General features: G+C 41.5%; 1 protein-coding gene across 8 annotated transcripts in view; it reads left to right on the forward strand.

The window, feature by feature from the left end:
• LOC105481500 (serine palmitoyltransferase long chain base subunit 3) overlaps positions 1-25,797 on the forward strand; it is a 176,715-nt gene that overhangs the window by 128,390 nt on the left and 22,528 nt on the right. For all 8 annotated transcript variants that reach the window (XR_011613526.1, XM_071079673.1, XM_071079672.1 and 5 more), the window contains one exon: positions 332-458. Coding sequence is in view for 7 of the 8 variants with exons in the window: in XM_071079673.1 (XP_070935774.1) it covers positions 332-458 (127 nt within the window). In the remaining variant the exon portion in view is untranslated. The remainder of the gene's footprint in view (positions 1-331; positions 459-25,797) is intronic.

The following is a 25,797-nucleotide window of genomic DNA, read 5'->3' on the forward strand; positions in this document are numbered from 1 at the left end:
GAACACAAAGTCAGTGCTCACACATAGTAGGTACTCAACAAATGCTTCAGAGATCATTTCTTCTTCACACATCTGGTTTTGCCTTAAAGTTCAACTCCAAATTTGCAGCATCCTGCTTTGCTGTAGATTCTAGGTTTTTGAGGGAGAAACTATGAAGGAAATAGAAAAAAATAATTTGATGAAAACCATTGAGAGTTGGACCCCATTCCTCTTTTGAGCTGTGAGATCAAATGTCTTTTGCTATGAAGATGGGGATGGGACTAGATGTAATTCCCACCACCAGTGTTGAGATTTACTTGCCCTCTTTTTGGGTTTTCCCTCTTTATTTAAGGACCTTGTGGATTATTTACGGGTTCACTCGCATAGTGCCGTCTATGCTTCATCCATGAGCCCACCGATAGCAGAGCAAATCATCAGATCACTAAAACATCTCATGGGAATGGATGGGACCACACAAGGTAAGAGGATCTGCATAGAGCACAGCTCTTGCATCGCTCTGTCTCCCTTCTGCCTCATTAATTTTTCCACTTCTCAAATACACACCTTTATCTTATAGAACCCTATCTGTAAATCAAGCCATGTGATAAATGCACAAAAACTGCTGTTAGCACACCACACAAAAACCCTTCGTTAAAGCAAAGAAAACTTTCTAATTTACCTCATTGTGAACAGCAAATTGAGATAATTTTGTGTGATCAATTATGTTGAAATGAAGCAAATATAGTGTGTGTGTGTGTGTGTGTGTGTGTGTTTGCGTGTGTGTGTGCGCGCACGCTTGCATGCACATGCTTGCCTGTGCTTGCTTGGGGCTGTCACTTGTGTTTCCCTAAGACCAAAGTAGCCAATTTAATATCCAATTTTTCATCCTTTTATTTTTTATAGCCAGAGGTTGGGCAATGGAAGTCCACCACTGGCCATTTGAGGATATATAGACAAAACACACACAATAACCTTCCAGCCATTTCTTTGCCAGTGGGAACAGAGCTAAACTGTGCTACTTTGCTCAACCCAAATTAATCCTTTTTGAAAAGTTGTTTCATAAAAACCTCTTGGAACTCTCCCTCCATTTTGCAGAGATGGTTTATAGAGATTCTACTGCATGTCACACACCAGAGGGGATACGGTGCTAAAGAAGGCAGTTCTTGCTGCCAGGCAAGCTGGTGAGCACATTTATGGAAGTAGCCAATTTATCCTGGCCACTGGACTGTACAATCCATGTGCCTCACCTCACTTCCCAGCTGTCCTGAAGTCTGACATTGTTTAATGCAACCCTCCAAGCCTGCTATTTCAATAGAAGTATGGGGTACTCCATGAGTTTTCGGTATTATTAAAGCAGCAGAATATTCACATACAAATTTTATCAGAAGCCTACTGTATAAAACAGATAAGAACAAGGCTGATCTAGTTAAAGTAGTGTCTTCACTTACCCCCATACTGATACCCCTTGGGGCCCTTCTACTGAGCCCTAGTGCACCCAAGACACTTGTTTGAAAGACAGGACTTTTTTTCACTAAAGCAGGGTAAAGGCCTACAGGAGGATATTTTTTCCTCCATATGAAATGCAGTGATTGGCTGATCTCTAGGATTCCTTCCAGGCTTGCCTTTTCAGTGTTATGACTCTGCATCTTATTGATTAGTCTTTGTGAAAAGAAAACGACAGTCCAGTCTAGGAAGCCCTTATGGTATGAGACCGAAGGTAGCTGCCTGGATCTGACTCCTGTGATACTATTCACTCGTGTGTGGCCTTAGACGAGTGACTTATCTATTCAACCCTGTGCAAGTGACTCAACTTCTCTGTACTTCAATTCATCCAGTTATAAAGTGAGAAAAAATGATATTTAGGAGCCAAGGTTTTTGTGAGAAGTGGATACATTAATCTGTACAAAATATTTAGCATTGTGTCTGGAGACAATTATTAGTAAGCATTATATAATTGCTTGCTACTGTTATTTGCTGTTGTTTCTGAGGTGATCAACAAGTATTTGAACCATTTCTCAGAGATGCTGTAGGAAGCATCGTTATGACAGAAGTGAAGTAGGACTAGATATCCTCTAAGATAAGATCCTGGATTAGTCAGAATAAGGGAGGTTTTGCCACCATAATAAATAAACCCTGTAGATCTCAGTGGCTTCACAGAACCAAGGTATTTCTTGTTTGCATCACATCTAATACCAGTCAGTCAGCTCTCTACACAGTGCTTGTCCTTGAAGACAGTGACTCAGGCTGCTTTCACCTTAAGGGTTCGTCATCTCAACACATGGCCCCCATGGTTACCAAGGTAAAAAGAAAGGGAGGGTCAGCCTGGAGGTGATTCTTATCACCTTGTTTACAATCTATTGGCCAAAACTAGTCATATGGCCACACCCCAAAAAGAGGCTGGGGTAAATTAAGGGATACAGATTGGATAAACAGGTACCTTTTTTTGGTGGGGGGAGGTTCTTTTTTTGGGGGAGTTTTAAAAATTTGAGACAGAGTCTTGCTCTGTCGCCCAGGCTGAAGGGCAGTGACGTGATCTGGGCTCACTGCAACCTCCACCTCCCAGACTCAAGCAATTCTCCTGCCTTAGCCTCCTGAGTAGTTGGGACTACAGGCGCGCACCACCATGCCCAGCTAATTTTTTTTTTTTTTTTTTGAGACAGAGTTTCACTCTTGTCACCCAGGCTAGAGTACAATGGTGTGATCTCAGCTCACTGCAACCTCCGCCTCCTGGGTTCAAGCAATTCTCCTGCCTCAGCCTCCTGAGTAGCTGGGATTACAGGTGCCCGCCACCACACCTGGCTATTTTTTGTATTTTTAGTAGACACGGAGTTTCGCCAGGTTGGTCTCAAACTCCCGATCTCAGGTGATCCACCCACCTTGGCCTCCCAAAATGCTGGGATTACAGGCATGAGCCACCACACCTGGCCAATTTTTGTATTTTTAGTTGAGATGGGGTTTCACCATGTTGGCCATGCTGGTCGGGAACACCTGGCCTCAAGTGATCTGCCCACATCAGCCTCTCAAAGTGCTGGGATTACAGGTGTGAGCCACTATGCCTGTCCTAAACAGGTATCTTTTAACCTTTTAACATTGAAGCCATATAGAGCGGCATCTTTTCCTCCACAAGCTTTCCACTGTATGAAAAAACTGGCCTGGAACTACTGGCTTCCCATAAAGCCATATTAATTCTCTTCTTAAACTTCAAGTGTTTCTTAATGGAAAATCAATTATTTGAGTTTTAAGCAAAAATGCAAGTTAAGTGAATTGTCTCAGAATGACTAGAATTATTCTTTGGTCTTGTTTTAAAGACAAGTGACTAGGAAAAAGTTATTCTAGAAATTAGCTTGTGTCTCAACAAAAATTTTCACTCATTTCCGGGGTCCTTTGTTGTATATGTCATCCGAATCAGTTGCTTTACATGTACGCAACTTTACAATCATTTCCTTCCGTCCTCTGGATTGGCTTACCACTTCATCACAGACAGAACTTGCTCTGTTGATCTGATCACAGTGGAAGAAAGATTACATTAAAGACATGAGTAATCATCTGCCATCAATTTTTCTTCCCCTGAGGTAGGAGATATTTCCCTTGCTTCTCTCTCTTAGCCTTATACCTAAGTAATTCTTTGCTTATTTTTTTAACCTCCCATTTAAAGTTTCTCACTTTACTCCTCTTGTCATCTTAAGAGAAAAAAAAAAACAGAGAATGTCATGTGTACGGTCTGGTTTTTTTAGAGGCAAGATAGGAGAATGAGGGAGAAATATAGGACAGTTTATTTTCAAAGAAACAAACAAAGGAAAGTAGAAGAAAAAGAAAATTGACAGAATTATCAGCCAAGTTTCAGGTGGTTGTGCCTGACACATCTTTTGAAGCATTCAAAGGCACACAGTGAATGATCACACTGGCCTCATTTGCAACAGTGGCTTCTTTAAATCAAATGAGCAGGACAGGTTAGGGACATTGCACTAGCTCACCCCTTTCTGCAGAGATAGACTCACTCTCAGGGTAAAGTTGCACAGAGCTCAAAGGATGCACTGTTTCATGCAAGAGCTGCTTTACAGGATCTGAGAAAGAGGAGCCGGGCTCTGAGCCTTCATCTTCAGCCCACTCCACTGCAACTGTGATTGGAGTCTTTCAAGGCTTTGTTTCGGGTTGAGTTTGGAGAGCAGTTGGCCAGATCTGTTCCTTGATGAATGTCTTCACTTTAATCTGCAATGCAAAGCCATACGCTTCAAAGAAAGGCAAGCTACAGGAATAAGGTCAGTGTTCCTTTGATGCCAAGGTTCAAAGATGAAATAGCAGTCCCAGTGAAATGACAATGTTTATGCACAAACAGCCACCTTCACTCTGCAGCCAGGCTGCTTGTGGAGTTAATGCACACAGGCTGAGGGGCTGCAGGCCGCGCATGCATTCCATATGCACCAAGACCCTTTTAATCTCCTGGCCTGTCACTCTGAGCAGTGCAGTGAGTCCAAAAGTGGAGGTTTGATTTCTCCATCCTAATGGATGTTGGGTGGTCTTCCAGCCAAGCCAATGTTGTAAGCCCCTTAAGGGCAAGAAATGTGTCTTGAATTATTTTGGTGTTCCTCTGAGTGTCAAACTCAGTGCTCAGCTTAATAAATATGTCATGACTCAACTTCCATCTTGCCAGCCTGCTCCATTTCAGGTCAATGTTTATGCTAAATAAGATCGTGAGGATGTTTATCTCATAGGACTGGGAGCTGGGAATTGGTTCCACACCAGTTGTGGCAGCGGAAGGGATCACTCAGTGATTGAGGTTACTTTTGGAAAGGTCTAGAAAGATCACAGCTCAGTCGTTTTCTTATCTAGACATAGCATACATAGCCACAAGAAGGTGAGCCCCAAACCACACTGACTCCCCTAAAGAAAGCATTGTCAAAAAATCATCTTATTGTCATGTTTAAATCTTTGATGTACATTTTTCGAGAAATCACTCAACATTTTTTGAACTCCCAATCTTGATCTTACCTTACTACACCTTCTCTCCCCAACTCTGGGTAAACTTCCATTTCTCAGAGAAGACAGAGGTTGTATGATGTGGGCTAATTCACAGAGTGTGCCCTGCAGCGGTGCCTGGCCTGACATCTGCTCCGTGAATGGCAAGTCACTTTCCCTCTCTTGGCCTTAGTTCCTTCATTGCAAATTAAGGTTGTCAGAAGAATTAAGTGAAGTGATACAGATAAGGAACTTAGCATGATGCTTGATACACACTAAACATTCAATAAAGACATACTACTTTCAACACATCTCCTTTCTTCCCTTACTTCTGCAAATTTTCCAATAGCTTTACCCACCCCAGAGTTCTCCCTTTTTCCCCGAACTCACATCTTCCTACTCTATCAGCAACTCCTGCACACTCTACTTAACATATATCCAGAATCAGGTCACTTCTCACACAGCCACCACTCTCTCCATCACCTCTCACTTGGATTCCTGGAGTAGCCTCCTGAATATTCTCCCCACTTCTGCCCTTGCCTTTTTATGGCCTGTTCTCCATGCAGAAGCCAAAATTATCTTTTGGAAAAAAGAGAAGAAAAACTAACTCATACCATGTCACTTCCCCACTGAGAACTTTCTATCATCTTTTCAGCTTACTCAGCAGAATCCAGACTCTGTTCTTTACAGCTTCTCAGGATGTGGTCCTCCATATGTCCTGTCACCCCTCCCCTCGCTCAGCCCACTGAAGGCAGCTGGCATCCTTGCTTTTCCTAAAACACAGTGAGCAGCCCACGCAGAAGGGTCTTTGCACTCGCTGGTCCCTCTAAAACTGCTCTTCTGACCTATCTGCATGGCCCACTCCCTCCCTGCCATCCACTTTCTGCTGAAAATCTGCCTTGTTAGGAAAGTGGCCCTATCCTAAATAGTAAATCCTCCTGTCCCTCTAATTCTCCTCACCTTGCTTTATTTTTTATTTATTTATTTATTTGAGATGGAGTCTCACTCTGTCGCCCAGGCTGGAGTGCAGTGGTGCCATCTTGGCTCACTGCAACCTCCACCTCTTGGGCTCAAATGACTCCTGTGCCTCAGCCTGCTGAGTAGCTGGGACTACAGGCACCTGCTGCCACACCCAGCTAATTTTTGTATTTTTAGTAGAGACGAGGTTTCACCATGTTGACCAGGCTGGTCTTGAGCTCCCATCTTCAAGAAGTCCGCCCACCTCGGCTGCCCAAAGTAGTGGGATTACAGGCGTGAGGACCGCACCCAGACGCTTTAATCTTTATAGCATTTATGAATACCTGACAAATTGTATATGTATCTGCTTATTATCTGTTTGCTCTCACTAGAGGGTAAACTCCAGGAGAACAAGCACTTTGTCTTTTATTTATTACACTGAAAATAGTGTCTGGCAAGTACAGGTTTCCAAAAATATTTATTGAAAGAGTTCTTCTCACTATCCCTCTTATCTCAGCAAATAAACAGCTCTGATGTCTTTTACATCTCTGTGCTTGATTTTTTCCCTTTCCACCTTCTTTTTTTTTTTAATTTATTTATTATTATTATACTTTAAGTTGTAGGGTACATGTGCATAACGTGCAGGTTTGTTACATATGTATACTTGTGCCATGTTGCTGTGCTGCACCCAGCCCCTTTTCACAGACTAGGATTGTTGGTTTCTCTCATCCTAAAAAGACTTCCCTTGCCCCTTCTTTTTCCAGCAGCCACTGAGCCTCATCCCATCCATTGCAGCAGATCTCAAAAGAGTGAGCTATTCTGCTGGCTTCCCCTCTACCCTTCTCATGCAGTTTCCAGCCCCTGCAGCCTGTCGCCCACCTGTCCTCTGCCTCCTTGCTCCATGGATCCTGCTCCCTCTAAAGTCACTCCTGTAGACACACTCTCCTGCTTCTTCGCCAGATTAAACTTGATCTCTCTGCATCATTCTCTCTCTTTGAAAACAGTCTTCAAAAACTGTCTTAGTCGTAGAGATGCTCTTCTCTTCTGGTTTTGCTCTTATTTTTCTATTTGTTCTTCCTCTCTTTTCCGCCAGGCCTCTTTCCCTATCAGTAAGTGTTTGCCCTAATCCTGCGCTCTGTTCTCTTTATAGTTCCCGCTGCACAAGTACCCTCAGCTGTTTCCTTTCCAAAACAGCTTGTGGACCCTCTACCCCTAGAAACTTCTGCTTGAAATGCTTGCTGCATTCTAACAAGCCCCAGGTGCTGCTGCTGGTCCAGGGACCAGCCTTTGAGAAACACTGCTGCATAACGACCCTGTAGTCACTCTTTCCCTCCCATCAGACACTAATGGCTTGTGGATTTCTTGTAGATAGAAACCATTAAATCTCCATATCAGGTGGGGCTCGGTGGCTCACACCTGTAATCCCAGCACCTTGGGAGGCTGTGGTGGGCAGATCACTTGAGGTCAGGAGTTCGAAACCAGCCTGGTCAACAGGGCAAAACCCCGTCTCTACTAAAAATACAAAACTTAGCTGGGCATGGTGGCGCAAACCTGTAATCCCAGCTACTATGGATACTGAGGCAAGAGAATCGCTTGAGCCCAGGGGGCGGAGGCTACAATAAGCTGAGATAAGGGGTAGCACCAAAGCTGAGAGGCAAAAGAAGAGACCCTGAGCCAGCAAACGAGATATGGGGTTTATTCAGGGGAACTTACATGCAGGGACGGTCCAGTGATGGTAGGCTGGACAGGAGAACTGCCACCACTTGTAAAAAGCATGTAGTTCATATAGCATTTTCACTTAACATCCTTTCCATAACACCCTCCACCTGGCAACCTTTATTCAACCTTTACTCAACCTTTATTCAAAGGGCCTCAATCCCTTGTATGACAAGCATCCCAGTGGACAAGCTGGGGACTCAGATGTTCCTCATAGGTAAGGAACGAATCTCCAGCTTGGTCACGCTCAAACTGTGAACACACATTCAGGTGTGTCTGCCATACAGGGTCATTCTCAGGAAATGCTTAAGCTGTCACGGTCAGGTGCATGTACCATGCACAGGTACATCTACGATATAATAATCCGCACAGTTCCTGACACATCATAGGCCTTCAATACATACTTTCCAGTTGAATTGGAAAGAAATGTGTTAAGTCCCAGTTATGCCATGATGCAGATACTCACAAAATATCTGTTTAGGGCCATCTTTTCATCAAAAGACTTGAGCTGGATCTCTGAATACTTAACATCAGCAATCTGAGTAAACAACTTGCTCATCAAGGACAACTTCTTCCTTATAATTCTTGTCTGCAGGCATGTCTAGTTTTACTCATTACACCTACCTGCTTACTATAGAGTCACTGATGTTGGGGAAAGTTCCCCCACATGTCCCCAGTCATCATTTCTTGTTTCATGATGATGGGAGTGCCTGACAGGAGGGAGACAGTGACTACAAAGTCATCATACAGCAGTGGTTCTCAAAGAGTGGTCCCTGGACCACAAGAAGCAATGTCACCTGAGGCTTGTTAGAACTGCCACAAAGCATTTCTGAATCAGCTGTTTTAACCATTCCTCCAGGAGATTCTGGTGCAGGCTCAAATTTGATAACCATGTTTCTACATAACAGAAAAGAAACAGATCTGTGCAGAGGGAGAAGTAAAGTGAACAGAGGACGGAATTCTGGCAGATGCAAGCAAAGGTAAAGGACCTAGCAAAAACAGGAGGAAGAAGAGCAGCAGAAGAATAAGAAAAAGCCCAAAAGAGAAAAGCATGAAATGTGTTTGGATCCACTTCTTTAAACCTGTGTTTAAACCAAAACATCAACCCTGCCCACTCAGTTACTACTAGCACCTTGCCTGTCCTTCAGTCCCCATGACCACTTTGGCATCAGGAATAGGAAAGAGAGTTTTGCTTATGAAATACATGTGCCTCACAACAGTCACTCCCTAAGCCTGTGCTTTCACATAACTTTTTGAAGTATGTCAAGTCATTAAGAGTTCATGGTCACAACATTCATTTTATTGTTTGATTTGATAGTAGACATCTGACAGAGATACTGCCATTTCTCCAACAACTGCTATCCCTTGGGATAAATAGGGTAGCATTTATAATAATTACTTAAATGGTTTGTCTCTTCAGTGTATCTTCAATAGGTGGAATCAATCTGATGAAAGGAAATCCACAATGGGCAACACTGCTAGGTGTTGATTTATCATAGGATGACTCAAGACAAAATATTCCATATTCCTAACTCAGAAAGAATGGCCTCTCCTGTAATTATGTGGGATCTACTTAACTTGTGCTATAATAATCACCCTCCATTTGACGGCTCATCTTCCTCCCCTGATCGTTACAATTTTGATGACGTGGTGTTGAAATGAAATTGGCACTTTTTTGAAAAAAAAGATGATCGGCTTAACCTGATGCATCTATTGAACATTAGATATTAAGGTTCTTGTTATATTTTCAATTTCATGTCAGGATGAAACAGCAAATATATATCTTATCAAGCACTTACTTTGCCTACTGGCTACTGTGTAGTTTTTAGATCTACAGGCCCACTTATCTAAAGATCTAAATGTTTAAATATTTTAGAATTTTTGTGTAACATTAAGTCTTTTGAAATACAGCACTTAACCAGAGACAGGAATAGTTGGAACGATTCTAGCTATATGAACAGGCCAGTACTTAAATTTGGATTACTCCAATTACTCCATTGACTTGTTCATTTCTAATTTCATCAAAATGGCTATAAGAAAAATCATAATGTCTCTGATTTAATCAATTCTCTCTCAGCTATTACCTCAGTGCCAGGCTGGTGGGATAATCACCAACTAACTGAATCACAAAACCACATTTTGTATCACATGCATGAAAATGTGATTCATTTATAATCAAGTGGCCAGTAAAGTCTGTAGAAAGGAAAACAGTAATGGAAATTTACTTATAAGAGAAAAGTTATACAGAATTTCAATTACTAATGTGTAATATCTGATTTCAGTAGAATACACCTGAATCATTGTTAATAACACCTAAACTTAAATGATAAATTTAGGAGAAATGAAATTCTCTATTTTTCTTCAAAGTAACACATGTCCCTCTCTGCCCTTAAACTGAAGGAGTTTCTGTGTAGTAAGGAAGGGGAGGGGACAATGTGTCTGGAAGAAAAGGCAGGAGAAAACTAAAGATAAAATTAAGGTGAAATAATGACTTGTGTTCTTCCTGGAAAACAATAGCTATTTAAGATCCTTAGAAATAGAGGAATTTGACCAGGTGTGGTGGCTCACATCTGTAGTTCCAGCACTTTGGGAGGCCAATGCAGGTGGATCACCTGAACTCAGGAATTCGAGACCAGCCTGGGCAACATGGCAAAACCCTGTCTCTACCAAAAAATATAAAAAATTAGATGGAGGTGATGGCACACACCTGTGGTCCCAGTGACTCAGGAGGCAGAGGTGGGAGGATCACTTGAGCCTGGGAGGCAGAAGTTGCAATGAGCTGAAATCGAACCCCTGCACTCCAGCCTGGGCAACAGAGTGAGACCCCATCTAAAAATATATGTATATAAAATATATATAAGTAAAAATTATATATATATTTATATCTATAAATAAAAGTTATAAATTATATACTTATATAATATATAAGTAAAAGTTATATATATTATATACAGGGAGAGAGGAATTTGGCAGGATGAAATAACAATGCAATATTTTCTTTTTAATTTTATGTTTTCTCAATGTAGTAGTCAGGGATTATTGCTGCAAAAAAAAGGTCATAAATAGTTACTCTGTTACTATTATGCTTCTTTAATTATCTTAGATTTTATCAATTAAACAGATATTATCCAGATAACTACTTCAATTCTCCACTTTCCATAGGAAGAGAAAGCTAAGAAAAAGCTTAACAAGCCTATGATAGGATGGAAACCCAGGTTTTGGTGAGCTTTTTTAAGAAAGCCAATACAAGAAGGATGGGGAAATTGAGTCTGCAAATTAGAGCTAAGTCCCCCAACCATTGTGCTGGTTACAAGTGGTTCCTCCTCAATCTGGGCTTCCTTTACCCTTTAGAAACTAATTGCTATCAGACCAAGACCTGAGGAGGAAATATTCAATAGAAACGCTCCCTAGCAGAGGGCCTCCTCACAATAAATCTTTCTGAGGTTTTAGTTCTTGGATGAGTTGGGAAGTATTCAAAGCTTTCCATCTGTGGGGAAGTTGTTGCCTTGGCTGTAGAATTCTGCTTGCACATTACACGCTGCCTTTAGCAGGGTTGGGGAATGAAGGCTTTCAGCTAACGGGATGCTCCTCTTTTCCTTTGAGTTTTGGCCTCTGGGAGAAGGTTCTCCATTCTTGACCTACAGAAGTGATGGGTTTTTCATTCATATGTGGTTAAATTATGCTGTTATAATATATCATATATAATAATACATTTGGCTATATTGTGTTATGTTTTATGATGATGTTCCCTATTCTAAAATTAAAACTGAGTTCTGTTCCTTCATGGTGAAGTCCCTGTTTCTGCTGAGAACATCAGAAAGGCTAAAGATGACAATTTGGTTTGTATACCCTGGGAAAGAAAACATATATTCTGTTAGTTGAAGTAGTTCAGATCATGTTTAAAAACACAGATAAGTAAACAGCTGTTGCTGATCAAATTGTCCTTATCCTCACGGACAAAGAGGATCTCTACAAAATTAAAGAAAGCAATCCAGGCCTTCCCTGACTTCCCCGAGACTTGCAACCTTCCCTCATATTTGCCCCTTCACCACACAGGCCTTCCTGGCTCCTGACTCCAAGCATAGGTCCCCCTGAGCTTTCTGCTACTCGAGCTCATCTCCCAGAGCAGGTGCAGAGCCAAAACTTGAGACCAGAGGAAATCTGGACTCAGAACAACTTGGGGATTCATGCTGGAGTGACCCTTCTAGTTCTTGCCACCAACCCAGGGAGACCTTCCCTAAACATCCTTTCTAAAATATTGTCCCCTTTCCTGTGAGTTACTCAGTCCACCCCCTCAGTCAGTATCATTTTTCTTCATAGCACGTATTACCTCCTTTAATATGAATTTTCTTTCTGGGTTAATATCTGTTTTTACCAGGAGAATACAAATGCCATAAAGGCAGAGACATTGTCCCCAAAATGAAGTGGTACATGTTGGCTGAATAAATGACCCATTCAGCATCAGCTTTGGCCATATTTCCTCAACGATTCCGCAGGCAGCTTTTCCTCTATCTTGAAGGCTCTCATCCCTCCCCACAACACACTACCCCCATTCATTATCTCCTGAGCCCCTGGTCATCCTTATAAGTCCTACCTTGATGGCCCCAGTCAGAAAATTACTTTTCCTTCCTTCAGTCGCTTGCAGTTTTTTACTTCTATTATGTTAGTCACACACACCCCTAACCCAGCCTTCCAAATAGGTAGTGATTAGTTATTTAATTGCACCTTAAGCATCAAATATGTGAGTGAATGGGCACTGAATACTATACTTGGGACTAAGCAGATTTTCTGACAAGCCTTGGGATCTAGTCACCACTTATAAACAATTACAATGTTATTTTTTTATAGGTTACTTATATAATTATTTTAGTTCAAATACTGCAGTCATAAATACGTCATGGATGGGTGCATGCATAGGTCAAACTCTATAGCCTCTTTCCCATTCTTTTGATAAATGCATGGTTTTATATAACTTACACTGAGGATTTGTCTAGATACTATCAGATATGGAGGTGAGCTGAGCATGCTGCATAATTCAAGCCAATGCTACTTAAATAGTAGAAGCAAAACTGGAGTTTTTCCTTTAATTATCAAGCAGTTAGTTGAATCCCTCGCTTAAAGTTTCCTATAGAGACACAATCTGAAACTCAAAAGTGCATTTCACTTTTTCATACACAGTAATCAGCAGGCACTGGGCAACAGCTAATCCTCTCTGTTCAAGTTAAGTACATTTCCAAAATAGAGGAGGGTAGCGTGATTCCTAAGCATCCAAAATGACATTTTCCATCCTCTCTCCTTCTCCTCCTCCATCTTAATAATGGTTTGCACTTAGGACGTTTTTCAATCAAGAAACTATGTTTCTGTGACATACTTGGTGACTAGTAATGAGAGGCTGAGAAACTAAAACTCCCACAGAAAAATGTGGGTTTCTTTTTACAGACAATGAAAGATAAAGGGGTATTGGGATTTTGAGTCTTTGAAAGTTTTCCATAGTATCCTTTTTTGTGGGGTTGGTATTAGTTAAGGTATGTTACTTGTTGTCACAGACAAATGCCAACAAAACCATGGCTTAACACAATAGAAATTCATTTTTTCCTAACATAAAATCCAAAATTGGTGTTTCTGTTGGGCAAGACAGTTCTCTTCCAAGAACCCAGCCTCCTTCCATTTTGTAGCTCCTCCAGCTTCAATATATGGTTTCCAAAGTTGCTGACAAAGGGGTAAGGAGCATGATGGATTGTGCCTGTGACATTTTCAAGGGCCATGGCTGGAAAGGCACATTGTATTTCTGCCCACATTCCATTGGCTGTAACTCAGTCACATGACTTTGCCTAACCACAAAGGAACCTGGGTAATGGAGTTAACGATGTGCCTAGGAGAGGAAATGAGTTTGGTGAATAGGAACCAGACTTTGCCACAGTACTTAACCTCCACCCAGGACATTCTTTCCTCAGACTTTCTGATTCTTTCCAAATGCTTTCCTATTTTCTTCATAAATAAACTCTTGACCTGGAATAGAATAAAAGTAGCTAAGAACAAAAGAAAAATAAAGTCTAAAGGACCGAAGACAGATCTCTCCTCCTTTTTTTAGGGACTCTCGGGGCTACTAGTCTGGCTTTTACCACAACTACTTCTACTTTCTTTTTCACAGAACTCATTCCTAGCACATGGCAGGTATTGCTATCACTGCTGTGATTCTGTTGCTCAATTCCCCAAAGCTGTGTACTTTCTGGAAGCAGAAAATGGACCCTGAGGATAATAATTCCTCAGAAGAGTGGCTCAAGCCTGTAATCCCAGCACTTTGGGAGGCCGAGACGGGCGGATCACGAGGTCAGGAGATCGAGACCATCCTGGCTAATACGGTGAAACCCCGTCTCTACTAAAAATACAAAAAACTAGCCGGGCGAGGTGGCGGGCGCCTGTGGTCCCAGCTACTCGGGAGGCTGAGGCAGGAGAATGGCGGGAACCCGGGAGGCGGAGCTTGCAGTGAGCTGAGATCCGGCCACTGCACTCCAGCCCGGGCGACAGAGCCAGACTCAAAAAAAAAAAAAAAAAAAAAAAAAAAAAAAAATTCCTCAGAAGAATTTCAAATGACATAAAATTGGAGTAGCTCTGGAAGTCATGCCAGAGGAGGGGAGAATGTACATTTTGGAAATGGTAGCATACAGACATTAAGGACTTTTTATTCTTTGAAGAAGGGATGTGATGAGACAGAAAATGGCATCATTATCAGAAAATTAAAAATTGCAATTTAAAAACATGAACTGATAGGCCAATTCTTTGAATTGAATGAGTTTGAGTCCACCCCAGTCACTCACTCAACTCTCCTTGGGTACTTTTGGGACCACAGAAGAAAAGGAAGCTAATAAATTTGAACAGGCATCAAACCTCTGATGTTCATGACATTAGCACCCAGCCCTTGACTAACTAAGGTAACCAGACACGAGACTGAATTCTGAGCCCAGGTAGAGAAATAAAACTAGAGGCTTCCTATCAGGATTGAGCTAATATTAGAATATGATTCCAATTAACATCACTTGCATTTTATCTACTTTTAAAAGCCCTGTTATGTCTAGATGGGCAAGTTCACACCAGATAATTCATTCTACAGAATATCTACAGGATTAAAAAAAAAGTTCTAAAGCTTAAATTTCTATTTTTTATTCAGTTATTAGGAGAAAAAGTTGATTAAAATGTCAAGGTCTTTTAAGTAACTTTATTAATTTTTGAATTTTAATCATTTTTATTTACCTTCTACAGAGAAAAGATAAAGGAAAAAAGAGTGACACTTAAAATACAATGTATGTGCACTGAAAATACAACCATGCCTCATTGTTAAATCACTTTGTGTGAATTATTTCATTTACTCTGATTATTGGTGAAATTTTATCATGAGATTGCCAGGTGAGGTATTGACCCTGCCCCTAGCCCAGCGTGGACTGGGAGAAAGTGGCACCAGCCCCTTCCAGCTGTGACCTACAACCTTTGCTCTGGTCCCTGCAACAGGGCACACATATTTTTACACTTGAGTTTGATAGGTTTAAAAAAAACCAGGGACTAAGGGGGAAGATTTAGGGCATTGAGGGGGGAAAGAAAGGAGTACACTGGATGACAGAAATTAGCTCTTAAGAGAGGAGTTTTCTCTTTCCTACTGTTTATTTTTGACATGAGATACATTCACAAACTTCTCTTATAAGACATTGATTGTCTTCAGTGCAAACTGTTGGGAACTGCAAGCTACGTTATCCGTTCACATCCTCAAACTTATCTTGTGACTGTTATTGCAGATTTACAATTCTCTCAAATTCTGTCTCTTCTCTGGGGAAGAGGGAATGAAAAGCAAAAAGGAAAAGGACTGTGATGCGGGTGATAAAACCATGATAATTCACACCTGGTTTAAAAAAGATCTTCTCACGTTTCTCAGTGTCTACCTTGGCAGAGAGTTCACTGAATACAAAACTGGTTTCCTACAACTCTTTTTCTCTCCATCCAACTCAGCCAGAACGTGGTGGTTGCTCCATTTTTCCAAGGTCCCTCAATGAAAACAAGAGGCATCTACAAAAAATTCCACCCAAATGCACTGTCCGAGGACCCCGGCATTGAAGGCCCTTGGCATTGTTGACAGAGGAGCTAGCTTCTGATTTCTAAATACATTTGCCACTTGGTTGCCAGCTGGAGAGACCAAAAGAGGCTGAGGGCATGGAGAGCTGCGTTTTCTAAATGGTTTCAGGCCCCTGGCATTTCAGCAATAGCTAACACAAAACAGATGTTGATGCTATGCTCCACTGGCTTTCAACTGAGGGCCTGCCTCAGTCCATGATTAATCACCTGCGCTGGGGGGCAAAAAAGTTCTACCTGGTCTTTTTGTGTGTGTGGACCTAAGGTCAGGGTTAGCAATCAAGGTGACAGACATTGCCTCTCTGCCTTGCTGTTGCTGCTCACCTACATGTGTGACAACTTGGGTTTGTCCAATAAATGCACAATTAGCCAACGAACTGAACTCTATTTAAGAGGGAAAGTTTGCCTGGTTGTGCATAAATAGCTAGCAAACTGTTCCAGAAACTTCTGCCCCTTCATTTACTTTATCCAAAGAGTTAGCCAAGGGTAGACTTTTATGAAAGCTCAGTAAATTCTGCAGTTGATTTGAGTTTTTAAAAAATTTCCCTAGAAAGAACCTAAAGAGAATCTGTGTGTCTTTTAGATGGCACTGGGGCAAAGGATAGTCAGCCACATTCTTCCAGCCGTCCTACAAACAAGATATCCTTTTACATGAGCCCTACTGGAGCATCCTCTTCATGTTTGCTTCCTCTGTGTGGCTGGACTCTGAGATGAGGAAGTGGTGATGTAATACATATGGAATTCCATGTTGGTTCAGTACAACTGGGAAAGGAAAGAACATTATTCCATCTGTAGCATCTTCCAGGGTGAAGGGGAGCTGGTATTCCACACTGGCCTTTGTTTTTCCTTCCTACAGCTGGGGAGGATTAGGCAGGTGGATTTGTGCCTGAGGAATCCCAGCATGTGGGTCTGGGCTAGAGAGATTGTATTCACTTTCTATTTCTGCATTACAAATTACCACAAACTTAGTGACCATTGAATAGATCAGTTCCCTTGGGTCAGGAGTCTGGGCACAGTGTACTGTCTGCTCAGGTTCTCATAATGCTGAAATAAAGGTGTCAGCAGCTGCTTTCTTATCTGGAGCTCAGGCACCTCCTCCAAGCTCACATGGCTGTGACAGAATCCAGTAGCTGTGTTGTAGGACTGAGGTCCCATTTCCTCTCTGGCTGTCAGTGGGAACACTCTCAGCATCTGGAGGCTGTTTGCGTCCCATGAGGGCCCCTCCATCCTCAAAGTCAGCAACGGATAGTCTCCCTCACATCAAATCCCCCTCCTCTCTCTCTCTTTGAATCTCCTTCAAAACTTCAGAGATGTTCACCTATAGCTAAAACCTAATCAGGACTCTCTTAATTAGGACTTAATTACTAGTGAACATCTCTAAAGTTTTGTGCCCTTTGTAAAATAGAAGGACTTTATGTAGTTAAATTCTCTGTGATCATCTGCTTCAACTGGAGCACTGAGAATGAAAATTATTCTGATAAACATGTAATTCTTAAAAATAGGAATATATGGAGGACATGTCTTGGGCACCAAAAAGACCAAGAAGGGCACAGAGATGACCAGGTTGGCTGTAGGTGCTGCAGGTCAGTTACATTGACCAGAGGGACCCAGTTTTAGAGAGCAAATCCAAGTCAGTCAGTCCAATCTTTGGTTCAAATTAATTGTTTTCAGTATTTGTGAACTATAGAATTTTTCAAATAAGTGTGTATGAAAATATATATATGTGTCTGTGTGTGTATATGTATATATTCTATAGCACCCAAGTTAAGTCAGACACCCTATTTAATATTTAATCCTCATAACAGTATGAAGTGGGCAATATTATTATTATCCTTGTCATGATTCCCATTTTACAAATGAAGAATACAGGTCTCAGAAAGAGGAAGTACCTTGCCCAAGATGGTAGAGTTTATTTTGAACCCAGGAAATTGGCTTCATACTGTTGGAGTGCTTGGCTGAGCTTTGTCCTGGGCACAAAGCAAAAGTTAGGGGGCTTCCCCATCAATTTTTCCCCATACCCTCCTCCCTGAGGCCTGTTCAGTGCATCCTATCCTAGCAAAGCTCTGGAAACCACAAGGTTTTAATTCTTCAGGCAGCTGCCTTGGATGGGGCTTCTTGGTGGCCACCTTCATTTGCATGGTGTCTCAGAGCCCTTTCAAGGAACCATATTAACCCAATCACTCAACCTAGTATCTGTCTTTTGCCAACTCCTTTGTCTTCTTGCCACAAATTGGAACAGTTATCGACACAGCTCCTCGCCCATTTCAGACATTTGCTGCCACCTTGGCTTCCTGACTAGTCTTGCTACCTCCAGTTTTTCCCTCATCCTGATCCATGCACTGTACACTATAAGCTTTGTCTTCCTAACCCCCCTCAGAATATGTCATGTTCACTTATAGTGCTTCCAGGGCTCTCTAATACCCATCAAAAAATAGTGACTCTCAAGGCGGCATTTTTAGCTTATGATGATCTAACTCTACTGATCTTTCCCATGACTGGAACCAAAACATTCTAGGCAAGTACTCATCCCTCTCCTCTGCATTCCCAAACGTGTGTCCACAAGATGTTAAGTTACCATCTCTAGGTCTCCTTCGAACTCGCAGAGCACTTCTTTCATTGGGCACTTGATTTTCTATCTTCTGTTATGATTAATTTTTCTAGTTTATGAGACCCTTGAAAATAGTGGACACACTGATATTTTAATCTTCCACTGAACACAACAGCCACTTACAAATAATAGGTACTAAGTAAGCAGATGCTGAATCAATCATCCTCCCAAAAGTTCTGGGAAATAGATGTAGTAGCATTACTATCATCCCCATTTAGCAGATCAGTAAATTGAGGCTTAGAGCTGATGAGTGACTTGCTCATCTCTATAGATATAGAGGCAGATGGAACCTGATGCACAAATCCATTGACTAAGCACAAAAATTTCTTGAGGCTGAATTATTTTCTGGTGTCTTCAGTTATCATCAATCATGATTTTTAGAGAATCAACAAACACAATATAATTTGTGACTTTCAGCAGTGGTTCTTAACTGGGGGTACACACCACAGTTACCCAGTGAGTCTTTCTGAAAGGTCCAACCTAGTCCTTCTGGAGAAGAATGTCTGCAGAGGGAGGCCTACTATGTATGTATATATATATATATATATTTTGAGACGGAGTCTTGCTCTGTCGCCCAGGCTGGAGTGCAGTGACACGATCTCGGCTCACTGCAAGCTCCGCCTCCCGGGTTCACGCCATTCTCCTGCCTCAGCTTCCCGAGTAGCTGGGACTACAGGCACCTGCCACCAGGCCCGGCTAATTTTTTTGTATTTTTAGTAGAGACGGGGTTTCACCGTGTTAGCCAGGATGGTCTTGATCTCCTGACCTCGTGATCCGCCTGCCTCGGCCTCCCAAAGTGCGGGGATTTCAGGCGTAAGCCACCGCACCCAGCCTACTATGTGTATTCTTGAAAAAAAAAATTCCAGAAGACTCTGGTGTGTTTCTCTGGTTAAGAATCACTGATTTTGAGGCCAGAGAAAGAAAAAAAGGGCATCTAAATAGGAAGAGAGGAAATCAAACTATCTCTGCAGACAACATGATTCTATATCTAGAAAACCCCATAGTACTAGCCCCAAAGCTCCTCCAGCTGATAAACGACTTCAGCAAAGTTGCAGGAAACAAAATCAATGTACTAAAATCACTAGCATTTCTATACACCAACAACAGCAAAACTGAGAGCCAAATTAGAAAAGAATCCTATTCACAATTGCCACAAAAAGAATAAAATACCTTGGAATAGAGTTAACCAGGGAGGTGAAAGATCTCTACAACAAAAATTACAAAACACTGCTCAAAGAAACCAGAGAAGACACACACAAATGGAAAAACATTCCATGTTCATGGATAGGAAGAATCAGCATCATTGAAATGGCTATACTGCCCAAAGCAATTTACAGATTCAGTTCTATTCCTATCAAACTACCAATGACATTCTTTACAAAACTAGAAAATAAAAAAAGATTTTACAATTCATATGGAACCAAAAAAGAGCCCAAATACCCAAGACAATCCTAAGCAAAAAGAACAAAGCTGGAGGCATCATGTTACCCAACTTCAAACTATACTACAAGGCTAAGTAACCAAAACAGCATGATACTGGTAAGAAAACAGGCACATAGACCAATGGAACAGAATAGAGTGCTCAGAAATAAGACTGCACATCTACAACCATCTAATCTTCAACAAACTTGACAAAAACAAGTAATGGGGAAAGCACTTAGCATCATTTATTAAATAGGGACAATATAAATAATTCTGCCATAAAGTCACTTGCATGTGAATGTTTCTTGCAGCACTATTCACAACAGCAAAGACATGGAATCAACCTAAATAATACCTAAATACTGGCTAGCCATATGCAGAAGATTTGAAGCTGGACATCTTTCTTCCACCATACACAAAAGTCAACTCAAGATGGATTAAAGACTTAAATGTAAAACCCAAAACTATAAAAACCCTGGAAGACAGCCTAGGCAATACCATCCTGGACATAGGAATGAGAAAATATTTCATGAAAAAGATGCCAAGAGTAGTTGCAACAAAAGCAGAAATTGACAAGTGGGATGTAATTATACTTAAGAGCTTACACACAGCAAAGGAAACTATCAACAGCGTAAACAGACAACCTACAGAATAGGAGAAAATTTTTGCAAACTATGCATCTGACAAAGGTCTAATATCCAGCATCTAAAAGGAACTTAAACAAATTTACAAGAGAAAAACAGCCCCATTAAAAAGTGGGCAAAGGACATAAATAGACACTTCTCAAAAGAAGGCATATATGCGGCCAACAAGCATATGAAAAAAACCCTCAATATCAGGGATCATTAGAGAAATGCAAATCAAAACCACAGTGAGATATCTTCTCACACCACATCGGATAAGATGGCATCTTATCTGACGATAAAATCCATCAGAATGGCTATTATCAAAAAGTGAAAAAACAACAGATTCTGGTGAGGTTGCAGAGAAAAGGGAACACTTACACACTGTTGGTGGGAGTGTAAATTTGTTCAACCATTGTGGAAAGCAGTATGGTGATTCCTCAAAGAGCTAAAAGTAGAACTACCATTTGACCCAGCAATCACAATACTGGGCATAGACCCAGACAAATATAAATAGTTCTGCCATAAAGCCACATGCATGTGAATGTTCCTTGCAGCACTAGTCACAATAGCAAAGACATGGAATCAACCTAAATCCTTATCAGTGACAGACTGGATAAAGAAAATGTGGTACATACACACCATGGAATAGTATGCAGCCATAAGAAAGAACAAGATCATGTCTTTTGTAGGAACATGGATGGAGCTGGAGGCTATTATCCTTAGCAAACTAACACAGGAACAGAAAACCAAATGCCACATGTTCTTATAAGTGGGAGCTAAATGATGAGAACTTATGAACACAAAGAAGGAAACAACAGACATTGGGGTCTACTTGAGGGAGGAGGATAGGAGGAGAGAAAGGAACAGAAGAGAGAACTATTGTACTGGGCTTAATACCTGGATGACGAGATAATATGTACAACAAATCCCCACGACATGTGTTTACCTATGTAACAAACCTTCACATGTACCCTGAAACCTAAAATTAAAATTAAAAAAAAAAAATCACTGATTTACAAGGGTTCCCAGAAGGCCCTCAGCTTCCCATATTACCTCACTTAATGTGTAAAATTACATAATTAATGACTTGCTAAAATATTACTCTCTATTTAAATGCAAAGTAATATTATATCTTATCATTTATTTTATAAGTATTCAGGAAGCAATAATACTACGCAAATGTCTACATCTGTCTCATGGCACCTATTTTTGGTTGTATGTTATTTGATATCTGCCTTGTCTCCTGTTAGATCATTTGTTCCAAACAGTGTCAGAAATTTTTCATCTTCTATTCCCACCTCAGCAGCTGGTCTGGCTCCTGTACATAGTGAGTACTTTTCATTTGTGAAGTGTATGACTCCGTGAATGATGGAATTCACGCCTCATCATGAGTGAGTTTACCAGGTTTTCCAAAGAGCCACCTTTGATAGTCTCCTAGGCACTGCCAATTTCCAGGTCAGCTGGGTAATGCATTCCTGATCTCCAGGCCTCAGTTTCCTCATCTGTGAAGTGAACCCAAAAAGCCAGTTCCTGGCTTACAGTAGGTGCACAAGAAATGTCCATTCTCATCCTTGCTTGGGGATTAAATAACTAACCGTGTATGTGAGCAGCTGGTGGGAGGTGGAGGCAGGGTGTCTTCCCAGGGCCCTCGAAATCAGGCCATGCAGATGGCTGCCCACCCCTGATGTCCAGCCTGCTCCTGCATGCATTCCACAGGGGCAAGACTGAACAGCCTGGAGAGTCCTTGGAACATGTGTATGTGACTGTAAAACATGCCATAGACCTGGAATCCCAACATCAAAAGGGAGAGCTTCAGTGCCTGATAAAAATGTGCATTCCTCTTAGTAAACCACTGCAAATGCTCTTTTCTCCACCCCACTGGGAAGCTTGTCAGTGCTAATGTGATTCTTATGATTCTGGCTGCTCTGTAGCCTCTTGATCTTTACTGAGATCTCTCTGCCCCTGAGTGTGTTGGAAACAAAATGTCCTGTCTGGTGTCCAGTGCTTAAAATAACAGACGCTGGCTTCCTGCTGCCACGTTGAAACTTTACTCCAAGGTCTCTCCCCATCACCCTCTGCCCCCTCGCCAAGCCAGGGGAAAAAAACCAGCGTAAACTGGCAGATAGAGAAGCAGGGAGGGGCAGGGGAAATTAGGCATTCTTAGACCACTGCAGGCATTCTTTAATATCAATTTGATTTTCCATGGGTTAATTTTTCAGAAATATCAACTTCTTAAAATGTGAGAAATGTTTTATGGAACGTGACTTCCCATCTCTAAAGACAAGGACCTCATTTTCCAAGCAATACTGCCTAGGAGCATGTTTGAGATCATGCAGTCTGTATTCTGGACAGTGGTCGTGTGCTGAATAATTTAAGGAGGGATAGAGCTGGGTATATTTCTGAACATATATTTTCAAGCCTGGGAAATAATAAAATAAGTCATCCCATGGTATCTGGGCATATTCATGTTTCCTGTTAGAAAATGAGATTGCAAAGCCTGCAGAAAATAGACAGTGACAATGGTATTGGCTCACAAACTCGTCAAGCCCATCTCTTTTGCTTAGGATTATGGGGGAAATGCCTTTCTCTTTTTTTGCATGCCAATGGTTCGACAGAGAAGAAATTTTCCTTCTTTAAGACAGGTCATTCTGGTAGTTTCCACCATCTGTAATTCTTTCTGGGCCTCTGGGAGACTGAGTTGTCCTAAACATATTTTTGGAAATGCCACTGACCATTGTTTTTATTAGGGGACTGCAAAGCTTTGTAGTAAGAGGCTTTGTGTTTTATTTGTTTTTCTTCCCCTGACCCAGCTGGTTTTGTTTTAACAGCATCGGAGGGGAGGTTAAAGTATTTGTGGCCTCTGTTAACCTAGCCTATCTCTCAAAGCCAGCAAAGACAGAAATCAGAGGAGATAGAACAGGAACAGACAGGTCATCAGCCAGGGTAGGTTCACCCTTGATTTAACCACCCTCATGAGAGGGGTGGGGTTGACAGGGAGGCTGATCTTAAGATGAGTGAAAGCTTCAGAGCACGTAGCCGTCAGGAGAGCAGGTCACCCCCACAAAAACATATCTCAGGAAACTGAGCACTCAGGAACTGCTGGGAAGTAATCATGCCAAACAAGAGGCTACCACATATGCCTATTTTTATTTGTCACATCCAGTGTAGGAGCATAGCTCAGCCAGGCTGCATTCAGATACCCAGAAAAGGCCATGCATGGCCCTAGAGGTGGACCAGAAATGGCAACTATTTCTGAGACATCCCAATCTGCTTGGCTGAGCCTTGTTAAATCCAAAACTCATGCCAGGTCCCATCCCCAGAGATCATGATTTAATGGGTCTGGGGTGCAGCCTGGACATAAGGTTTGCCAAGCTCTCCAGATGACTGTGAGATGGCACTGAGGCTGCAGAGAACTATTGTCCAGCACAAAATGGCAATTCCCCTTTCAAGGACCTACCAAATGCCAGATACAGTACTAAGCACTTTTCCTACATTAACTTCTTGATTTCTCCCAATTTTCCTGTAAGATAAGCTTATCTCTAATTTACAGCTAAAACTGAGATTTTTAGATTTTATGCTGTCCAGGTGGAGTTTGATTCCCATCCCACTTAACTCCAAAGCCTATTCCTTTTCCACTCAACAGTCTCCTCAGAGAATCCAAAATATGACAAATACTTATGGAAACTCTGCAGAAGGCTACGTAAGAGATTTTTTCATTCACTTATTTACGTGAGTAGGGACTTTCCCTGTCTTCTGTGTAATATGTAGAAGAAGGATCAGAAACTACTTAATTGGAGACTCTGAGTGTCTTGAAGGGGATGTGGCCGCAGTGCCCAATCTCCAAAGCTTCCCTTTGCCATCCTAGCATGGCCTGTCCCTGTACAAAAGAACATGCACCAAATATTGCTTCTACTTTTGCAAATCACTCTTCAAGCAAAAATCTCAAAGCCCAATGTAATTAATAAAATCATTTGCATCCTGTTTAGATGAGTAGCGTTTTATATGTACAAATTCCACCTCTGTCCCTAGGCCTTCCAAGAGTATGAGAATGTTTTCAATTTTGAAGAATGAGCAATACAGTAATTGAAAGGAGCTGTATCTTGGCAAATGCAAAAGACCTCAAAGGCATTTGTAGTGACCTATATGAGAAAGTGTGGCAACCACAAAGTGTGTCATAATGGCTTGTCAGCCATGCTGTGCTAAATGGTTCAAAGATAGGAAAGATAGGGAAGAATAAAACATTTAGTTCTTAGGCGTCAGAGACCCCTGGACATCATCTGTTCGGTAAAGTCTCTGAAGGATCTGGAAGCAGTGAAATGGTGACATTAGCTGATGATCCAGTTTCTTGGGTTAATCAAGGAAGCAGGGACAGCCGGGGCCAATTAAGTAGCTAGGCAGCCAATGATAGATGAATCATTATAGGCAAGTGCAAAGATAATGCCATTGGGAAAAGCAATTGAAGCCACTCAGGCACTTCCAGGCCAGGAAATCCTTCTAGTCTTCAAGGGGGAACATGTAGGAATCATCAGGCCCAGCCTGATTAAGTCATCTGTTCATTGTGTAGCTAATGAGCCACAAAAGTGCTGAACGCACACGGGGACAGGCCATATGGAATATATTTTGGTGGCTGAGATGTATCTCTGTGCCTTGATTTCAATCACCTTTAAAACAATCCTTACCATAGCTCTCTTTTCCTTTCCTTCTGTCCACAATCTCCCCCTACTCCACATGTTCTTAACTCTCTAAACACAGTTTCAATGTATGGGTGATTTTTCTTAAGTAAGGCAAATATTCTCCTTCTTAATTTCTAATCCTGCACTTCCAATAAGCTCTGTAAACATACAAGTTTCCAAGGGACACACCAGCATGTTATAAAATTCCTTTTTTTTAGCACAAAGGAGACTGTGTCTAAGCATATATAGAGAGAGAGACACACAGATGTTTCTACGCGTCTCTGGATTTCTTACTTCTATTCACATTGCAAATTTAGAATTGGGGATTTTGAAAGGAATATGAACTAAGAAACCATACCTGTTTCTTTCTTTAAAATCAAAGTTCCATCCAGGGACTCCAAAGTAAAGGTTGTCAATGAGTTGTCATGTTGATAAAACCAAGGAACACTATTCTATGTCCGGCTTTGTTTTCTCCCTCTCTGGTTGCTGCTATTTTGTCTCCCTTTCAAATTCATCTTATTCCTACTCCTTCCAATCATCAAGTGTGGGATTCTTCAATCCCTATGGTCTCACCTCATTTTTTCTTTTTTAGACAATCCATTCATCTTTCCAGCCTCATCTTGTCCCACCCTCAACTACATCTTGCCTTGTTCACAACTTCTGTGTTCTTCTACAAACCACAAGACCATTGCACCTATTTGCTAGGCCTGGAATACTCTCCTTTAGCTTTTTGTATGGTTAA

The sequence above is a fragment of the Macaca nemestrina genome, chromosome 15 (assembly GCF_043159975.1).
Source record: "Macaca nemestrina isolate mMacNem1 chromosome 15, mMacNem.hap1, whole genome shotgun sequence".
In the NCBI taxonomy this organism is placed as follows: domain Eukaryota; kingdom Metazoa; phylum Chordata; class Mammalia; order Primates; family Cercopithecidae; genus Macaca; species Macaca nemestrina.